The 15,661-nt window shown below is 36.6% G+C and overlaps 1 protein-coding gene across 1 annotated transcript in view; it reads right to left on the bottom strand.

The window, feature by feature from the left end:
* Positions 1 to 15,661, bottom strand: part of GADL1 (glutamate decarboxylase like 1) — a 168,822-nt gene that overhangs the window by 97,884 nt on the left and 55,277 nt on the right. Inside the window, exons 10-11 of the mRNA XM_010354468.2 lie at positions 11,504 to 11,568; positions 11,123 to 11,204 (exon numbers count right to left, since the gene is read on the bottom strand). Of these exons, the coding sequence (XP_010352770.1) occupies positions 11,123 to 11,204; positions 11,504 to 11,568 (147 nt within the window). The remainder of the gene's footprint in view (positions 1 to 11,122; positions 11,205 to 11,503; positions 11,569 to 15,661) is intronic.

The following is a 15,661-nucleotide window of genomic DNA, read 5'->3' as shown; positions in this document are numbered from 1 at the left end:
CCAATGAATGGGATTATTTCAGAAATGTAATATCAAGTTATATTCATGCCTTACCCAGTCTTCTGACCCTTAATTAAAATTCCTCTACTTTTCTCCTCCAGTTTATGCACTAATGCTATGTTTTTTACAAATTATTTTCATTTTAGACTATTTCACATTTCCTCTAGTTGATATGCAGGTTTTGTACAATATTGGGTTTCATTTGGTACATATAATGGGATAATTTGCTCATACGAAAATCTGGTATCACTTGGAGACTTTCTCTATAGATGAATAGTTAACGTGTTTCACAAAAAGATGACAAAATTCCACAAGAAAAATTAGATGGCTGGATGATATTTCCAAGTACCAATATCTCCTAATTGAACAAGACAGGTTTAGCTTCCCATGTTTCTGACAGTCACTGATTACCCCAGTAACTACAGTTGTAAGAAGTATCTGGATGGGGGAGGAGGTGTTGCAAATTTTGTAATAGGAAGAAAGCTTCTAAAAACATATGCGGACTTTCATGTAATGCACACCGCTGAACTTGGCTGAAGGTGCTGAATTAGCTGCTTTCGTGGTAATGATGGCTGTGAATAAAGAAATATTCTCAAGCTTCTTTAAACCCAAGGAGACTTTTTTTAGATCATAAGAACGGGTAGAAGTGGATAAAGAAAGCAAGATGCTGGTTATATAAGCAAAATATATTAATTTATACTTAGCATAGACATATATTAACATGCATCTCAAGAAAATTTTAAATGACTTAATATTGGCTGGTGTTTTACAAGTAATTTGTGTTCTTAATTATGCTTGACTCTGTTTGATAGTGTGATCATATATTACTTTTAAAATATGGAAAGAAAATACCAGTAACTGATATTTTAAGTCACCTCTACTGCAACAGTTTCAGCCTTTTCAGCAGTGTTCTCTTATCTACATTCTCCAACTCCTTTTTAACCATTACATAACTAAAGAATAGTATATGTTAATTGTTTGCTTAAAATGTTTTTTTTATTAGCCCTTGAGTTAAGTTAGGGTAGGGAGCATGTCTTATTCACTGAACACATAGTAGTCTCGACATATTTTCAGGTTGAATGAAAGACTGAATAAACAAATGCTTATTTCCAGTGGCAGTACTGAACAGCTGCTAATTACTAAAAATCCAAAATGTGGTACATATCAATTCTAATAAAGGAATAGATGAATTGGAGTCCCTCCCACTGAAGACAGCCAGGAATCCTGGAACAAAATATAAAAACTGCATCTAATGAAAAGCCTAGCAGACCTCCACAAGACAGGGATAAACTGCTGGAGGTACAAAGATGGAAAGGGAACTCAAGGAGGTGAGCTAGAGACGTTCCTACTCCAGGACATTTTCAGAGTTGGGGAGGACAGTCAAGACAAGAACCAGAATGGTGAGAAGGGAGGGAACAAAGATTGAGGTCCTATGTCCACCAAGTTTGGAGACCTGGAGTGTTATCAATTCTCACCACCAGATATCCTAAAGGGTTCAGAAAACAAAATTCAAAAGTGTTCATTGTCATTAAGGCCAAGAAAGAAATCCCTTTTCTTGTTTGGGACCCAAAGATCTCCACCATGAAATGGAGGTGCAGGCTATACCTCGAAGATCCAGAAAAAATATCAAACATTGGTCCTAAACTGCCAGTTCCCTCAGATGCTCATAAAAATGAAAATAGAGGTTCCATTTTTATAAAGAAAGATCACTTCAGGTCTCAAATTATTCCTAAGGGTAACTTTTCAAATAAAATATTAAGTAAGCCACCAAGGATTATAAGGTAGCTCTCTAGACAATATGAGAGCCAGGAATCACAGACACAAGAAATAATGATAATAACACCAAAGGGAAACTAGATATTGAAGTTAACAAAAGAGATGGGAAATATGCTTACAGTGTTCAAGCAGATAAAAACTAATCTTAGAAACATCCAGAACCTAGAGAAGACAGTATATAGGTATAAAAACAATCTATTAGAAATTATAAAGCGAGAAAGACAGTATCAAAATAACTCAGACAGCTTTAGTAGCAGATTAGCTAAAATTAGAGAATTTCAAGATAGGTCAGAAGAAACTGTACACAATGAAACATGGAAAGACAATTATGGAACATATAAAATAGAAGAAAAAAAAAGGAACAGGCTTAATATATATTTAACTGATGTGCCAGAAAAGAGAGAAATGGAAGCAAAATTTGACTCCCTGAAATATTTTGACCATGAAACAACAAAGCTAGAAAGCCTAATTAGAATTATCAGGTATGTTTTAAGATATCTTCCTTGGAAACAACCAATATGACCACTAAAATTGTACAAAGAAAAGCAAATAGAATGATTTATTCCAAGAACTCAAAAGGGCCTCAAGTATCTTATCAGAGTTGTGGTAAAAGAGAAGGCCTTAAACTAGCACAGGAACAGAAAACCAAACACCACAAGTTTTCACTCATAAGTGGAAGAGAAACAATGAGAATACATGGACACAGGGAGGGGAACATCACACCCCAGGGCCTGTCTCTGGGTGGGGTACAAGCGAAGGGAGAGCATTACAACAAATCCCTAATGCATGCGAGGCTTAAAACCTAGATGACGGGTTGACAGGTGCAGCAAGCCACCATGGCACATGTGTACCTATTTAACAAACCTGTACGCTTAGCACACATATCCCAGAACTTAAAAAGAGAAGGCCTTGTTGCCACGAGTTAATAGTAAAACAAAAGGCAAAAAGGCAGATACTTGCAATCCTTTAAAAATAGTGAAACCAAATTTTAGCCTACCCGAGGCAGGTGTAGCGTCCTTAGTATGGCATGAATTTTTCTATTACGTTCATTCCAGGCTTCCTTTTATTCCCTTAATCTTATGTTTCTTCCTTTCTTAGATTTTAGTTTATATAATCTTTCTGTGCTGTGGGACCCTAATCAGTTTTGTTTCCAGCTGAGAAGGAAAAAAATTAGTGTGTAAACAGAATCCTCTCTCTGGGATATTTTTCAACTGCTGGTCTTTTATCAAATGAAAAGACACAAAGGCAGAATTTCATATTTTTCTTTCTGGTCATTTTTTAGCGAATCTGAAGTCCTCTGTGATGACTGGCAGAGAAGCAAAGATTGGAGTTCCACACTGAAACAGGGCTGACTGCCAAGATGAGTGAATTCGTTACCTGGAAGGGCGTTAGAGAGATTCCTACACCCTCAGGGTTCTGCAGAAACAGGCAGAAAATATAAAATCCAATAATGGGCAAAATCCCAACTCATCTAAGCCAAACTGACAAAATAAATGTAGCTTAATCAGTAAGACCAGGTGGCAGTCACCCAAGAGTTTTGAAGGAACTCAAGGATGAAATTGGGAGACCGTTGGCCAAGATGCTGCATCCAACATTACAGACAGCCATTTGCAGCAAACTGGCAGATTGTGAATGTCATTCTGTTCATTAGAAGGGGTCAAGAGAGGACCCAGGGAGCCTTAGAAAAGCAAGTGTCTCTTCTACTTGTCCAGTCTCCAATAAAAGACAGCATCATTAGATACTAAAACAAAAATAACTTCCTAGGGGAAAGACAATATGGTATCTGAAAAAGGAAACCATGAGTCACTGGTTTATTATTGGTCTCTAAGGCATGTAGGTAAAAGGCCAAATGTTGGCATGCACAACCCAGAGTCAAGATTTTTAAAGTGCCAACATGGGATGGGATGAGAGGGAGGTAGTGGCTACATCAAGCCATGTGGATGAGACAAATGATTTCCATACCCCTTCAAAAAAATTCCTATATATTAGCGAGAAGGGACATGCTTTGAGACTTGAAAGATCAGGATGCATGATAAAGGACATATTACTCCACACTGTGGGTAAAAAACTTAATACACATTGCCATTTGGTGGTATTGGAAATAGATACAGACTTAGTCACTTCAGGAAACATTTTTTAATTGAGAATTAGCTGAGGCTTGGGTTTTATACTCAGTAGTGGAGCAATAGTGGTGAGGCCCATTCTGTCCTCAAGTAGCTCTCAGTGTACTACACAGATGATTCTAAGAACTGTGGTGCCCAGTTCAAGCCCTGCATTAGGACCGGTACACATTTATGACTAGATGGTAACTGATGATTGAGATCAGGTAGTTCAATCACAATTACATAATAACATATGTCTTGGGGCCACAGTCAGCAATAGAAGCTGTATGGGTCAAGGATCTAAAGCAAAATGCAAATTCTCTTGTTAAAACGAACGGCAATGGTAATACCAACAAATAAATCCTAAAAATGTTATTGGTTATTGGTTTGGTGGAGAAATAGATAATGGATTCTTAACACAGGAGGTTCTAACATTATCCCTTTACCTTTTAGAGAAGGAAAGCAGAAATGACAGGTGTTTGTGATTACTGATGAAATCATGTTTTTTAATGTGATGCACCTGCAAAACTTCATGGAAAGAAAATTACCTGTTGCTTATTATAAGTTTTAAAATACAGGAATTAAAAAGGGTATTTAGCAATCAGGAAATCAATGAGTTCTCTGTGTTTGATTCTCAACCTTGCCGAAAGGTCTGGGAAGAATTTTCTGAGCTCAAGCAAGAACAGCCCAGACACAGAGAATGATAATGGCAGCAATGAAGCACAAGAGATTGATAGCTCCCCTCCAAGTCAAATGTTTCTTTTCTAATCAGTTTTAAACACCTACCTTCCCCTTTTACTGCTGCGTTAGCTGGTAGGCTGTCATCCTAAATAAATTTACAATGTACCTGTACAGAAAAAGTGTGAGTGTTCTCTGGCAGGAGAGAAATTTCTTTGATCAGATTGTTCAGTATTTTCAAACTATCTAATGGCATTTCCATAGGAATTCTGTGAAGAAAAGCAAGAGCTAGGAAAGAAATCCCCACAAAACCAGATTCAGTTTGTTCTAGTTTCTCTGATTTAAAAGAAAAATGTATTTTCTTTCTTTACTTGCACACTTTCTAACGGGCATGTAATAATTGTCATTTGTAATAGCAATCATTCAGAACAGAAATGAAAATGGGGCTAAGTAACCTGCTTCTCAGTTATATTTTCCAGCAAAAATTCTGTCTTTTCCTGGCAACCACACTGGGAAATGACATTAGTCTCCTTTTTTTCTTTACATTGCAGTGTGTGGCTCAGCACATCCTCAATAACTATGTGTTGAATGACTATCCCACTCTTCTTTTTTTTGCTACTCCTTCTCCAAAAATAAAAGTGGGGGGGCGGGGAGGGTCTATATTCTGAGCTTCCTCTAGAATGAAGATGAAAAGAAAGGAAAAGCCTTGCAAGCTTATCTCCAAGGCCTCACATTTAAAACCTAGGTAATTTACAATTGCGTGTCAATACACTGAGCCAAAGAAGATCCCTGAGAAGGAGGTATAAAATGTCAATAGATAAAATTAGGAAAACGTTTGCATCTGCGTCAGTAAGTGTACAAACGTCTGCCTATCAAATTGACAAAACTATGCCTGTGATGTCAAAGGTTAGAACAAAAACATATGCATGCACACACACATGCATATATATGTGTGTGTGTCTGGTAATGAGAATGTAAATGCTTTTGAAGAAAGATTAGGAAACCTGTATTTAAAAAGCATTATGAAAGCTAGATACTGCTCTTCCACTTCTAGGGATTTATGCTAAAGTAAGACTAAAGTTTGTGCAAAAATATTTAGTCTCAAAGATGGTAACCAAATTTGTAATAGACAAAAATTAAAATCATCTGATTGGTCAGCAATAAGAGGTTGGCCAAGTTAATTATGATACATCAAAATGATAGGATTTTCTGCAGCTCTTAAAATTGTAATAGCATCCATATTGACATGAAACAGTTTTCATAATTTTGTTAAATAGAAAATGTATGCTAAAAGCAAGATATACTGCAAATTTTTTAGAGGAAGGATGGTGTGCACACATTTAAATGTAGGTATACATTGGGAAATACATAAAGGCATCTTCACATATCAGTATTCTGTGTTGCTTTTCATTCAACTTTCTTTTTATATGAATTTTCAGACTCATTGGATGATGAACATAAATTACTTCTGAAATAAAAATATTAAAAATGAACATGATTTTTAAAAACCCATACTGTCAACATAGTCTTTCTAAAAAAGTAAAAAAAAAATTCGCTTGAGTTTTCTGTAGCAGCTAGGTTCAACAGAAAGGCATTGTGAGTTCAAATGGAATGATAATGGTAGGTAGAAATAAAGAGGAATCATTTATACTTAAAATGCTATCTGATTAGCATGTTTCATGTTCTCATACCTGCTGGGGTTTTTTTTTTTTTTTGAACTAAAAAATCTGTCTCATAAACACTAAAAATCAAAAAGCTGATACTGAGATTTTTCTCCATCTATGTAACTGATTCTTAGAATATATTGCCCTTTATTTTAGATCAAAGCATGAAAACTGTCTTTGATCCAAAACAGCCACGCAAATCCCGCATTTACCTCTGAAGTCAACCTATTTATAATCAGATTTTTTTAAAAATCCCTGATTTTCTTTTTAGCCCCGTGATTCAAAGGGGGTTAGTGATAGTACAACTTTGAGAGCAACAGCTGTGCTTTGTTCCTGAAGCAGTCCTATTTACTAACACAGGAAATCAAGAATGCAAAAGCTACCAGTCAACCAGGAAAACAGCATTGTGGATGTCAGGGCTTTGTAGGTACAAATTAGGGAATTAGTTTTTGCCTGAACAGCAGTATATTTACTAAGTAATTTACTGTCTTTTAAACTAGAGTTATGCTCTTACATCAACAGAAGAAGTACCAATTAAAATCACTATTCATCAATTATTGTCCTAACACAAGCCTTGTGTTAGGACCTAAGCAATAGAGCTCATCAACTATAATTTTAATCATTGTATCTTGGAGTTTTCAAAAGGAATAATTTGGGGTGAGGGAAAAATTCAAATTCTTAGTTACTGCTGACATGAAGGCAGATATTTCTGAGGATGATTAATGTATTTAATTAACCATTCAGTTTTTAAATAGATACTAGATTTTTTCCCTTTTCAGTGAATACTTGCTAGGCACTGACAACAAAGTGGTGAATATGATGATAGTCTTTCTCCTCATGCAGCTTACCTTCTAGTGGGAGAGAATATTACATGAGAAGTCATAATTACAAATAGTAATTATACACACTATTATGCATATAGTAACTATAAGCACTTTAAAGGAGGGAAACAGTCTGAGAAACAACACTGGGGAGGTGTCAGTTTATCTTGGTAAGTCTGGGGACTCTTCAAAGAAGAGGGTGACAATAAGCTGTCACATGAAGGATGAAAGTCATTCACATGCCTCACATTTTGTATGGCTCAGAACACAGTTATCCAAAATATGGCACCTTGGAGGTCACTCGCTGACTTTCTCTCACCTTTCTTCCCTGAAACATGGTCATAAATAATTGTTGACCTATCTCCCCTAAAAGGAGGCTGTTAAGACCCTCATTCCGGAGGGGTCCTACCCTATGCCTGGAGGCCAAGAAGCCTGGACAAACAGGCCCTGCAAAGTCCCCCCTGCCAGTATATGACCATACTTCTGCATGATTGACCAGAAAAATAGTTTTACCTGGGCCTTTGGATCTTCATCTCTGAAGGTTCTTGTTTCACATTAAATGTTGGTTAAATAAGCTTGTTATGCTTTTCTTTTGTCAATGTCTTTGTTATAGGAAAGTCAGCCATGAACCTTGCAATGGGTAAGGCAAAGAGATGACTTTTTCTCTCGTACATATTCTTCTCTGGTTAGCATCACTCTTTTGTGGTCTTCCCACCATCTCCCTGGCCATTCTGACTCAGCCTTCATGGAGAAACCTTCCTCCTCTATCTAATCTCTAAATGCTAAAGTTTTTCAGGGCTAAGTTCTAGACCTTGTTTTCTTCTAATTCCAAGGATCCTCCCAAGGCATCTAACCCATTCCTATGACTTCACATGTCATCTATGTGTCAACAATCCTGTAATAGACTTTACCATACAGACTTCTTAGATTTGGGTCTGTATGTCAACCTCCTATGTGACTTCCTCACTTGAATACCTCAGAAGAACCTCACGTTTAGTATGAGCAACACTGGAAGGTGTTTCACTCTCAACTCTTCTCCTCCAGTGATCTTCATCTCCCTAAATAGAATCATTCATTCAGTTGCTATATCCTGGTTACTGATACAGCAACTGAATGAATGATTCTGTTTAGGGAGATGGACATGACGCCTGTTTCTCTCTCATCTCCCATAATAATTGATGAATTGATAATCAATAGTTGATATTTCAGCCCTGTCTAAATTGACAGCTAAAATGTATACTAAATTTCACATTTTCCCATCTCTCTTGCCATCAACTCTGGCATAGGATATTACAAGCCTTTTTTTAGTCTTCTATCTATTCTTGTTCCCCTCCAATTCATTGTCCTAAATGAAAATCTTTTCCAATAACTTAGTTCTTCTATTGTTCTAAAGATCAAGTCTAAAATCATCACAATCGTCTCTAAGACCCTTCATGATCTACCCACTGCTTGATCCTTTAGTCTCATATTATGTCAATCTTCACATTATTCTCTATGCCTCATCCAAAATAGGCTTTTTCAGTTTTTTAATTTTTAAAAAAGGACATTTTTAAAGAATTTTTACATGATGTTCCTTCCACCTGGAACATCATAGATCTCCCTACTGTGTATTACTGAAGTAACATACACTTCTCTTATCAGACAAGGGTGCATTTGGCTGCATCTAACAGATTACCCAATGGAGATGGTTTCAGTAGTAAGAACATTTAATTTTAACCACTGATATCACACAGTCTGAAAGGAGTCACGTTTTGGGGGTGCAACATTTCAAAATTACCCCAATCCAAGACTTTCCCTTTGTTTCTGTCATTCTGTGCATATTAATTTTTTTAATTTAGGGTAATTGCCTTATGGTAACAACCCATATATCAAGTCTGATGCAACTGCATTCAAGGTAGAAAAATCTGAGAAGAATGCTTTCGTATAAAATTCTTCTCAAGGTCCTCATCATATTTTCCTACATCACATTAGACATTTCTACGTCATATGGAAACTGCAGGGGAGGCTAGTCAGGTGAATATTGGGAGATGGGCAAGAAGAGGAGGAGGCTGGAATGCCTGTTGATTTTACAATCGAGTCTGACATTTGTTGGTGAACTTATCAAAATAGCAGTTAAAAAATTAAATATCTGCATTTTGTTCATTGTCTTCTCTGTGAGATTATAAGCTCTTTGTCTCTGGGGAATATGTCTGATTCAAGGCTATAAGAGCCTAGAATCGCACAGTGTCTAGCCTACACAAATCATTTATGCTGCTTGATGGAATGAATTAATGATATGGAAGAGAGAATAACAGAGGTAGAAACCAGGTACAAAAGAGATAGAAAACTGCCAACACAAAGCTTAAACTGATTGCCATATCTCATATCTCATGGTTCAGCTTTCTATTCCATTTAAATTGAAAACAGTCTTTTCATTAAAAAAAAAAAAAAAATCAGGTAACTTTTTGAAAGTGCTCAGTTCTTTGCACAGTGAATAGAATTCCCCTAACCTCTTAATTCATGCCATGAAAATAGACATGGTTATTATTGTCACTAAGATCCAGGAATGAATTCTTTTTTAAAAAAAAAAAACAAAACCCTGTTAAGGAGTGATATGATCCAGAAAAATTTAAATTGCCTCAAGTACATAAACGTAATTTAGTTGTTGGCTAAATTACTCAAATATTTAACAAGAAAACTGTATGAAAGCTAGAAAGTTATTTAAGAGTAGTCATAAAATTTTTAGTCTAAGTTCCCCACTCCTTAGCGTATCACACCAACAGATAAGTTTGTCATTCATATTGTCTGATTTAGGTAGAAAGCACATGTAAAATACCTCACTCATTAAGGATGCTTTTGATATATTTTTGTTCTTATACCTAGACCAAAAGAAAACTTGGGTAAATTCCTATCTCTGTACCATCCTAAATGTGTACCTATGGGCAAGTTGATTACGTTCTTTGGTTCACAATCAATATAGTAATCTTAAACTACCTTTCAGTTACAAATACAGTCACACCACAGTTTTAAAACTTAAATTTAAAAATTAAATGGTATTGAATACATTCAACTATATCCAACCTAATAAAACATTAAGGAACTGATTCATATTTCTGGTGGTGTCTATTTCTATAGAAGCAAAACCTGTTCCTAGTTTCTGATGGACATTCTGTTTGATCATGTCAAAATGCACAGGGCACTAGCATATAAATATCACAATTTCTTTACAAAGTTGTAAATAGCTACACATGCAAGACTAGGTTTCAAGTTTTAAAAATAGTTTTCATTTGAAATAAAATTCCTTAAAAACAGAAAATGACTTTAACATTGGCAAAGGGAGTCCCCTAAGAAAAAAATGTAAACAGATGGCTGAGAAAGATCACCCACATGCTGAACACAGATCTTGAGGAGGCATTTCTAAGAATGAAGTAGCACTTCCCAGCCTGGGCCACTTCCCACAGGATCCTTATTTAACCCATGGAAAACACAGAGTTTATACCTCTGGCCAACAGGAGCCTCAACTTTTTTCCCACTTGCCTCACAGTTATCCAGACAAGTTTCAAACTCTCCCTAGCATTCCAAAAGAAGCTAAGTACCAACTATTTGGGATGAGCAATCCCCTAATAAATCAGTGTTCGATGATCAGCCCTGAACAAATGTCTTCCCATATAAACGGGCTGTTAAGCCCTAGCTAAGCGTATTAAGTATTCAATTTAATGTGTGACACACATCTGTTCCACTTTCTCAGCGAGCAGAAGTTTCAAGATAACTTAAATCCCAGACTTAATCAAGGAGAAAAAAATCTTGGCAATGTTAAAAACTGAGTTTTAAAATATAATCCAAATGCGGGTGAGAGAGACCATTTTGCTGTAACTAATGAGATTATATAATACCTAAACCAAATCCACACAATTACCTGAGCAGAATCACTAAATATTTTATCTAGGCTTCTTTGTCTTTCATTTGGGAAATGTTGATGGTCTCTAAAGACCTTCAATTTACACCTTGCCCAAGTCACCAAAAGGTGAGCAAAAATGAAGCCCTTGGCAAACACAGTGACTTAACCCCCTTGAAGCCCAAAGAACACAAGAGGAAAACTTACAGATTTGTCTTTCACAAGGAGAGCACAGCACTGGATCCCAGCCATCAGCATCTTGTGTGGATTCCAGGCCACAGAGTCAGCCCTATTTTTTAAACAAAGGGACAGAGAAGGGAGAGGACTCAATTAGTTTCCACAGGCAATGGAATACTATCATTATCAGTATCTACATTCAGTACTCATACAGTTTACTGTTCTACAGAATCCCTTGTCTGAGTGGTTTAAGGAATTTGGTTTTTTTGTTTTTTTGGGGTTTTTTTTTTTTTTTTTGGTTTATTTAAGGAAAACAAGTACTTGTTTTTTCCTATTTTCAAAATATCACTTAGTCCAAAGAGATCCCTTTGCCTGACAAAAGTTGGCCGTACACCAGGAAACTACATTTACCTGTGGATGCCATGCAGAAGCTTGCGGTGCTTCCTCGACATCAAAGCTGAGCCACCCCAAGAAGCCTGTTGAGATATTTACAGTACCAAAACAATGTTATTTCAATGTTATTTGTTTACCAGTGGATTGTCATAGAAAACCCTCAGTGATGACCTCAATCCACGTTATTCGATATTTCGTTTTATGTCGTGTTAACCGATTTGTACCCCCAGGAAATTCTGATCACTGGTTCTACTCAGGCAACCAGAACCTCATCACAACAGATGGGCCCTCAGAATTATAACTTCACACATCATATATTAGTATATTAACCAACTGAGCTATGTGTGGATGAAGAGGTTCAAAGTCTATGCCCTCTTGTAGCTTAGACTCTAACATAGACAACATCTTCACAATGCTAACATTTCGCCATTCAGTGTTTGAGACATGGGCTAAGGACTAGCATTCTACATAATGAACAAGGCATATTATTGACACGGTAGATAGAAGACCAACTAGAATGATCTAGGTGGAAATATCTGTTAAAGAAAAATTAGATAATTTTAGCTAAATGGCTTTCAGAAATATCTGCAAATGAAACAAGGACAAATAGAGAGAGCAAGCTTGGGACATAAGGAAGTTATCCGCAGAAGAAATAAATTTTGTGAACAAAGGAGAGGGGAGCTCAGATAAAATCCCATAGTCAACAGGTCTGGAGCAAAGGGAGAAAAATTGATGTAAGAAATATAAAAGTTAATATGTTTCTTGAAAATGGAGCAGACATAAATTTTAATTTGTAGGACATTAAAGGATAACTGTATTGAGAATTTGAGGGGACTAGCTTGGGCTGTATTGAATGCTTTCCATGTTTATTTAAACCTTACAGCATTCCATTAAGAATGGACTTATGATCACTTCCACTTCTTATAAAGTTCAGAGGTGTTCAGGTAAATTGTCCAAGGTCTTGCCAATGACAATCAGATCTGAGATTCAAAGCCTATTCTCTTACCATGTTAACATCATTACTTAGGGAAGGTGACAATTTGGCCAAAGTGGGGAGCAGTATAGCATGTGCAATGAGGGTGACAGAGATGCTTCAGGCAATAGGTAAGTTCAGGAGTTGCTTAGGATGTAGCAACTTCTGTTTTTGGCTATGGAATTTAAAGGCATAGATAGACCTTAATATGTAGAAGGAAGTGGCAAGGTTGTATGCACCACAGATATGGAAGATAAAGAAAATGAAGTATCTCCATGATCCTCAGAGTATTACAAAAGCTGGCCGGGCGCAGTGGCTCAAGCCTGTAATCCCAGCACTTTAGGAAGCCGAGACGCGCGGATCACGAGGTCAGGAGATCGAGACCATCATGGCTAACACGGTGAAACCCCGTCTCTACTAAAAAAAATACAAAAAACTAGCCGGGCGAGGTGGCGGGCGCCTGTAGTCCCAGCTACTCGGGAGGCTGAGGCAGGAGAATGGCGTAAACCCGGGAGGCGGAGCTTGCAGTGAGCTGAGATCCGGCCACTGCCCTCCAGCCTGGGCGGCAGAGTGAGACTCCGCCTCAAAAAAAAAAAAAAAAAAAAAAAAAGCTGGGCCCATTGATAGCCAATAATGAGAAAGTACAGCACAAGCAACTTTGTGGCCTTAAATCCCACTTAAAAACAACTTTCATTGACAGCTGAGACTAGGGTAAAGTGAATGAGTCAGTAGGGTGCATAATTCAAGGAGGAACTCAGTCTCAGAGCTGAACTCTTGCAAGGCCCTAAGAGTGAATCCTTCTTAAAATTTGAGCCCTGCGAATCCCACTGGCCTCATATTAGCACCAGCCTTGATCCCATGGGCTAGAGTCTCCAACAAATCGATGGTGTCCCCAGAGGCCTGTGAGGTCTGATGTGTTTCAAGGATGTTGTGTGTTCAAATCCCAAAGGTTCCCAGGTAAAGGATTAGTAACTTAGTATTGTCAGTCAAGTTCCCTTCCTGTTGCATTTTCTCCCTTACTTGGATTCACAATGGACCATGTACGACTAAGGCTGAGCCACAAAGGCAAATGTCCTCAGCATCTAGGAAAATTTTATCCCAGCCTACACCTGAGGATCTCCAGATCTGGATTTTGAGAACTTGGTCCTTGCAAATATTAAGATGAGTTACATATCACATTTTTCTTGACTTTCATTACATATCCTAAATCCCAAATTACCTACTTTTCTCACTTCTCTTATTGCCCAACCTCTCCGAGAACCTTTCAGTGACAACTACAGGAAGGATTAGTCTACTCAGTTACACCTGTTTACTCGCTAACCCTTTCCACCTGCCTCATACTCTACACTTCTACTCCTTCATGCTCCCTGAGCTAGCCTCTGCCTCCACTCCTTCTCCAGAAAGGTAAATAATCTCCCAGTTCTAGTGAACTAGATTTAAGTTTTGAAATCACAAGAACTCTTTCAAGGTATTAGTTCACCAGTTTACAAAGTACTTTGGCAGGATTAGGAACAGCTCATCCATAAATTTATTTTAAAAATAAATAAATAAAACACCCCTGATGTAAATGCCGTACTTTAATTTGCTTTACTCTAATTCCTAACGCCAGAACCTGTGAAATTATCAAACCAATCACCTAAATGATGAAGGAATTTGGCTTTCCATCTCAATAAAGACTGTCATTTGTTAAGCTCTTACTATATGTGAGGCACCACAGTATATCATTTTTTATATATTTGTCTTTAATTGGTTAATAAATTAATAGTAGAACCAATCCTGAAAGGGAAGTGAAGGAAGGAATGGAATTGAGATTTGGCAGCCTCTAAAGCCCAGGATTTTAAATATGTTTGCTGCCTTCTATGGGACTTGGAATGAAGAATGGGTGAATGAATAGGAAGCTTTGCTGGGAATGAGGCTTCCAGCAGCTACAACCTCTGATTTAAAGAAGAGCTAGACCAGTCCGACATTTTGCTCTCAGACAGAAGCTAGCATAACAATTGCCCTCATGAAGGAAGAACTGTACTGGAGGTGAAAGAGTCTAATAAAACTAGTTTTTCTTATTCGGTTGCTTAAAAATGCATTATATTACCAAATTGAAGACACTATCAAATGTAAGCATCCCCATTTTTTGTGTACTACTAATAAAAATTGACATCAAAATGCCAATTTCAGAGATGTTAAAGTTTTTTCAAAGAAGTGCATCTTAGAATTAATAAAACGTGGTATGTATACAGAGCAGCATTGTTTTACCGAAAACCCAGAAGAAAAAGTAAATGTCTTTTCATTTTTAAAAAGAGATAAATGTCCGTTTTTAATATTTTAAAAAAACTTTAAAATGCCATTTAGAAGATTTCCAACAGGTCCAAGCAATTATTGCAATGTGTTAATATTTTCTCTTTAAAATTAATAAAGCACCTATGGCATATGAAGTTTCTTCAGCATACGCTACATGTTCCTGTAATAACATTTTATTGATTTGACACCCACAACACTAAAGGATGGTTAAACACTATCTTTAATAAGCCAGATAGGCTTGTGTCAAATTTAATCTAATACTATAGGCATTTGCCAGATGAACATACTATGCACAAATAGGATAATTTGGTGTGGTTTACATTCCCTTATAAAGATATTTTCTTCAAAGACTCAACCTTTAATTTTTAGAAAACTGAAAGAGCTTTTCATTCATACTTATAAATCACAATTTTCTCTAAGCCCCATAAATCTCTTAATGTCACTCCCAATTTAAAAGCTGCTGTGGTTACTGTTTTACATAAACTATTTACTTTTCTCAGTTTTACAAAAACTACATAAACTATATAATCCATATGTGATGTTTCTTTTATGAGAGCATAATATTTAGGTATAACTGCTGATGTATTTGATTTTTTCCCCTTATTTCCACAGTTAAAAAATGCTCACTTCATATTATCTTTTAGAATATAATGTATTGTTATGCTTCTAAGTCTATAAAAATCAATAAGATATAAGTTGAAATATGAACAGATACAAATGCTAAAATCCCATTAAGAAGTCACAAATAATCTACCTGAAGTATTACCATTGGCATACTAATAGAAGCAATAACTCTAGTGAACTTTATACTACTGTTGCTCTTACCAAATGTTAGTATATAGTTAATGTAAACTTTGAATCATATCGCAGACACTGTACTACATGATATGATTTGATTGAAAAAAACA

Source organism: Rhinopithecus roxellana, chromosome 1 (assembly GCF_007565055.1).
Source record: "Rhinopithecus roxellana isolate Shanxi Qingling chromosome 1, ASM756505v1, whole genome shotgun sequence".
NCBI lineage: Eukaryota > Metazoa > Chordata > Mammalia > Primates > Cercopithecidae > Rhinopithecus > Rhinopithecus roxellana.
This window is presented reverse-complemented; position numbering and strand designations above follow the sequence as displayed.